This window comes from Labrus bergylta, chromosome 13, assembly GCF_963930695.1.
Source record: "Labrus bergylta chromosome 13, fLabBer1.1, whole genome shotgun sequence".
Classification (NCBI taxonomy): domain Eukaryota; kingdom Metazoa; phylum Chordata; class Actinopteri; order Labriformes; family Labridae; genus Labrus; species Labrus bergylta.
Window position 1 is genome coordinate 4313493 of NC_089207.1, and position 6241 is coordinate 4319733.

At 35.5% G+C, this 6241-nt stretch overlaps 1 protein-coding gene across 2 annotated transcripts in view; it reads left to right on the forward strand.

Moving 5' to 3' along the window:
- Positions 1 to 1500: 1500 nt before the first annotated feature.
- cmss1 (cms1 ribosomal small subunit homolog) overlaps positions 1501 to 6241 on the forward strand; it is a 38344-nt gene continuing 33603 nt past the window's right edge. Inside the window, exon 1 of one of the 2 annotated variants that reach the window (XM_020651237.3) lies at positions 1501 to 1614. In XM_020651237.3, coding sequence (XP_020506893.1) covers positions 1566 to 1614 — 49 coding nt within the window. In that variant the 5' untranslated portion in view covers positions 1501 to 1565. The remainder of the gene's footprint in view (positions 1615 to 6241) is intronic. The other variant, XM_029280650.2, reaches the window with a different exon arrangement.

Consider the following 6241-nt stretch of genomic DNA (forward strand, 5'->3'; position numbering starts at 1 on the left):
ACCTATCTCCCCACCATCATGTGGTTGTTCCTTGAATGGATGATTGTCAAAATATATTGATTGCTTTAGAAAACAAAATTGCAGTTTTCACTCCATTACTTTCGTCACTGAACGTTCAGATTAATAAACTCCATTACTAAACTTTTATTTCACCATGGATTCCACTGTATAACAAGCTTGTAAAATATAGGTTTAAATTAGCTTCATCCATAACCTGCCAAATGATGCTTTCACATTACTTAGTATTTATGCTCTTATCTTAACTCCTCTTATGTTTTAACTTGGTGATTTCTTATCTTACTTTGTCTATTTATGTTTTATATTTACTTTTACTTTTTATTAATATTATAGTTTTTTTTAAATCCTTTAACCACTTGTTTCTATTTCTTTTTCTGCTCTTACCTTCTTATTGCTGTTGTCTTTTGATTTGCTTTCAGCTCTTTTAGTTTCTTACATCTTTTTAAATCTTTGGTTCCTCTTGGTCTCAGCTCGTGTTGTTGGGTTCTTGTGTTTCCTGATGGTTCTTATGACGGTTCTTGTGATGGTTCTTATGATGGTCAGGTTATATATGTCTGTTGGGTATCGTGCACTTTGGGTTCTTTTCTGTTGAATTGTATTTAATTATTTTTAGTATTTTGCATTTGTTATGTTCTTGCTGTTGTTTATGTTCTTCTGTGTTTAGTTTAGTTTGCTTTGTTCTTGTTTGTCAAAGCACTTTGTAAACCTGTGTTTTTAAAAGGTGCTATATAAATAAAGTTATTATTATTATTATTATTATTATTAGTTTTGCCAAAGAGCATATCAAATGCATTAGCCTATATTATCTTGAAAATGTGCCACTCTCCACCGAGACTACTTAAAAACTGTAGTTCTTTTTTTACCTCTTGCTATTTTCTTACATTAAACTTCTTCTACCTCTGCTCATCATAAAGTAGGCTATCTTTAATTTTGATGTATGCTTATCTTGTGATGGTCGGGTTATATATGTCTGTTGGGTATCGTGCACTTTGGGTTCTTTTCTGTTGAATTGTATTTAATTATTTTTAGTATTTTGCATTTGTTATGTTCTTGCTGTTGTTTATGTTCTTCTGTTTGGTTTAGTTTGTTCTTGTTTTTGCTGTTTGTCAAAGCACTTTGTAAACCTGTGTTTTTAAAAGGTGCTATATAAATAAAGTTATTATTATTATTATTATTATTAGTTTTTGCCAACGAGCATATCAAATGCATTAGCCTATATTATCTTGAAAATGTGCCACTCTTCACCGAGACTACTTCAATACTAAAGTTTTTTTAAACTTCTTCTACCTCTGCTCATCCTAAAGTAGGCGATCTTTCATTTTTATGAATGCTTATAAAGCCTATATACGTTTGGATATAGGCAAACTCCTCATAAATATATCTGACCTGACGTGTGTTTTAATAATACACTGTAAATATGACGGTTTTAATCTGTGAGTAAATGCCATGTGTAAAAATTTGTTTTCGACGAGCTGCATTTGAACACACCGCCAGCTTGCTCCCTCAGCGGTAGATTTGGATTGGACCGGCTAACCATTAGCAGAAAAATGGGAGACGACTTGGGTGACGAGTGGTGGGACCACGAGGGTAATTCAGGTACCTCTTTGTTTCTTTAAGTGTTTCTTTGACTTGTTTTCGGGACGTCGTCTTGTATCCTGAACAGCGAACTGTCTGTGAGCACGTCGATAGAAACGCCGGTTGGTTGGTAGCTAACTCATAGCTGCCGTTAGCTTAGCCACCGTGAGTTTAATGTTAAACTTTAACTTCCGCCTGTAAACAGTCATCGACAGTTCACATGGTGACAAGTGGTTAGCACACAGTACCCGTTTCTTTACAGCTTACCTCTGTTCTGTCATGGCAGGGGAAGCTAGGGTTGGTAGCAAGGCTTGTTATGTGTTAACACGTGTGTGTGTGTGTGTCAGAGAGCATGTTTACATGTGGTTCACACACACACACACACACACACAACATTAACTGTGGTAACTTTCAACGTGTTCCGCCTGTATCTATAATTGAAGCTTAGTTGTCTGTCTCTGTCAGGTTTAACTCTGTGTATTCACTGTGCTGCTCCTCATCATCACTCACACACTGAAGAAGTTTGTTTCTTTGCCTGGTTTTGGTTTTATGCACTCTGAGCACCAATAGAGGGCAGTGATGCTCTTTAAGGATTGTTGACCTCAATTATTCATCCAGCAAAGTTTTGATGCAGAATAACATTGCAACATGTATTTTAGAAAATATTCAATTCAATTCAAAAGACTTTATTTGTCCCCCTGGGGGGCCAATTCAAACCCACACAGAGCAGTAAATTAACAACAGTGCAAGTAGATGAAACATTTTAAACCTAAATATAAAGTGTGAATTTAAATACAACTTAAAGCTTAAACTTAAAAAAAACGAAATATAAAAGAGTAGATATAAGTGGACAGTGATCGGACTAACAGATGTAAACAGATGTAACCAGAACTATGTGCAGTAAACGAGAAATAAATATATATATACAGAGCTATGTGTAAGTAGGGTAAATACTAAATGATAAGTTAATAAGGTGAATAATGGAACAACAGAACTAATATATACAATAAAACTGTAAAGGTAAAAATGAGATAAATAAAGTGACCGTAGTGCAATGATGGATAAGAAACATCAGGAATAAGTAATCAGAGCTGTATGAATACTGATATATAAAGGATAGAATAAAGTGATGTAGTGCAATGATGGATAAGAAACATCAGAATACTGATATATAAAGGATAGAATAAAGTGATGTAGTGCAGGAGAGCAGATAAAGCAGAGGCTGTTCAGGTGCACGGCAAATGGAAGGAAATAAAAACGGCAAAGTTCACAGCTGAGAGTCTGCGTTGGGTGAGAGGTGTTTATATTTAAATGAAACACTTCATATTTAGTGGCACACTTTGACACACAATCTCCCTCGATGTGTTCATCCTCAGTCTCTTATTTTGTGCAAAATAATATTATATTAATGTTATATTATATTTGCAATCCACTTTGTGCAATAACGTGTTATACTTTATGTCTGTGTTACACAGAATATTCTGACTACATTTTTGTCAAAACTGCAGCTCAGCTGATCTATTTTTCTATTTATCATTTTTTTTAGATCTATTTTTAGTATCTATCTATTTTTTTGTACATTCTTCATTTTTATTTTTATTTTTTTATTTAAATTGTACTGTGTTCACTTTCTGTTTGCAATCTTTGCTCTTTGCTGCTGTAACACTGTAAATTTCCCCGTTGTGGGATAAATAAAGGATTATCTTATCTTATCTACACAAACACACAGGCAGTATCCAAAAGACCCAGTAAGAAACAAATTGAACCATTCTGGCAGGTTATCTGAATGTTTAATAATAGAATATATTTACTAATAAATGGCATTTACACTTACCTCCTAACTGTAATGTGTAATCCTAATGATAATGTGTAAACAGAAAAACTCATTTGTAACACATGCCCTTTGATGTTGTCAAATCATATTTACTTCTGCTTCACTTTTGCTTCATTTTATTCAACTCATTTATTAATTATAGTCGTATTTGTGTTGCCAAAGTGTCCTCCTAAAATTACAAACATATCTTCATTCATTCACAACTGCAAAGATGTATGCTGTATTTTGCATATTTTGTTGATGAGATTATTTGGTAACATTAGACATTGCATATTTTGTTGATGAGATTATTTGGTAACATTAGACACTGCATGTTTTGTTGATGAGATTATTTGGTAACATTAGACACTGCATGTTTTGTTGATGAGATTATTTGGTAACATTAGACACTGCATGTTTTTTTGATGAGATTATTTGGTAACATTAGACTGCAGTGATAAATGTCTTGTAATCCTGGTCTGTTGGGTGCTCTCTTCTATGCACCAAGGGGGCTCTGTCTCCTATTCTATTAGCTAATCCTTTAGCCTTGGGTGTCCTTGTTGGGTAAGGCTTCTTCAGCAACCCCCAGAGGAATCTGATTAGAGAAAAGAGGAATAACCAGCTGTTAAAATGTGTATACCACTGTGGATTTATAAACCTGTTTGTTGAGTGGTTGTTGTTTGTGGAAAGATGTCATACGTATGGATTTCACCACTGGTCTTCTTTTGCGACATCATTGCAATGTTATTCACTTTACAACAGCGGTGCACATGAGGGCTATTTTCCTAAATGGATGTTAGATGATGTTAGATGATGTTAGATGATCCATGATCCTAGATGGAGAGCCCCAACCCTTGGGTCAAGTGGATATGTTGTTTTCCATACAAGCACAGGGAGCTAACAGACACGTGCTAGTCAGCATTACTCAGTTTGGTGTTGTACAAAACAATAAGGAAGGCTTTTATTCCTACTGAACAGTTATGATAGCCACAAATGTACACCTTAATGCTAGTGTGGTTGAATGCAATTATTATTATTTTTTTTAACTTTGTTAATTCTGGTTTACACTCTTGTTATTTTAAAGACATGCTTTTCATACACACAGTCTGAATTACATGCACAAACAGGACCTGTAGACATGCATTCATGGAGAGATGTCAGAGTGGGGCTGCTACACACTGCTATGCAGGGAGCGCACCAGAGCAGTTTGGGGTTCAGTGCCTTGCTCAATGGCACCTCGGCAGTATTCAGGAGGTGCCCTGGCTCCTCTCTAACTACCAGACCAGCTTCCATTTTTTTGGTCCGTATTGCTAACTAAAATGTGTGATGTTTTTACCAGAAATATGGACTAATTTCCTTTTTGATTACCTGTCAAGTCTATGATAATTCTGAAGCTGTAAAATTATAAGAATTTGACGGATTGTTGTGTTTATGAAAATTTCAACCAGGAACACAGCATTGCAGTTTATGACATCACTTGGTCTATGGCGCATTTTCAGAAGAATTTCCACTTTATGCATGTTTTGACACTTTGACACCCTTATTTGGAGAGTTTGGCTCTTTTGGAGAAATCATATTCAAGCAACCCATTCAGTTCTCCATCTAAAAGAAAGGGTGTGCAACGCTGTATTTCTAGGTTGTCCCTTTACCCTGACTGACTGACATCACATCCTTACTCCCATTTGTATCAAAGAGATATGCTTGACAGAAAACGCTGTGAGGCTGACTGAAAACTGACAAGACAGAAAAGAGGAGTTGAAGTCAGTGAGCTTATGGAGCATATGACTCTGAAGTCAGTCTTAGAAATGAAGAGGGGATTCGTGAGAAGCGGTTTGACGCTCAATGACATGATGTCATTTGGCGCTGTGCTCACACTGATGACAAAGATTCTCATGAGGACTGTGTCACACTACAGTCTGCCATAAACAGTCATCAAATATCACATCTGGTTTCCACCTTGCCAACTGATGATGTCATTGTAGTTAATGCATGTCTGTGTTTGTCATCATTTACCTGCAGTGTGGGGTCTCTACCCGCGTCTTCCACTACAGGAAGTCTTACTTTGTCCTCCAGTGCTGTCAGCTACTTTCTGATTTACCTGGGACATTTTATCACCACTTTTTCTACTACATATAATATATGACATCTAACGGGAATTACTGCATCGTACATTATGTTGTCTTTATTGACCTTTTAGATAAGGGGATCTTAAACTGCTTGTGTTGACATAAAACTCCAATGTTGTCTTTTAGGTTTGATGCTTGTTGCTAATTCATGTGAATGATTTGGCTAACTCCAAATACAGATAACAGTTATTGTAAAGTCAAGTGAGTTTAGGACAAAATTCAAAACAAATAGTTGTCCGGAGAGTGCTTAAACAGAGAGATGACGTTATTTTGTTGGTGATTGCAATAAGACACAAACACATTTATACACAAGAGATTACAAATATATATATTTATAGAGCTAAAAAAAATTTGTTATGTATCTTTAGATTTATATTATCAACAACATTGCTTTCTGTGGTGATACATCCATCCACACACTGCTTAAGAAAACCCTTTGCCTCATGTGTGAGGAAACACAAAGACGATACGTTTCTCCAGAACAAATTCACTTCACTTTGTTCATCAGTGTTTTCATCTTTCTCTCATCGTTTGCTGCTTTATAAATAGCTGTTGAAACTTCAGTTGTAAGGTCTTTTTACCTGCTTTTTGTAACATAACAATGAGTAAGGTCTTTTTACCTCCTCTTTAGTAATGTTAACAGACAGAGTAAGGTATTTTACCTGCTTTTGTAAAGTGTCTTGAGATAACACTTGTTATGAGTTGACGC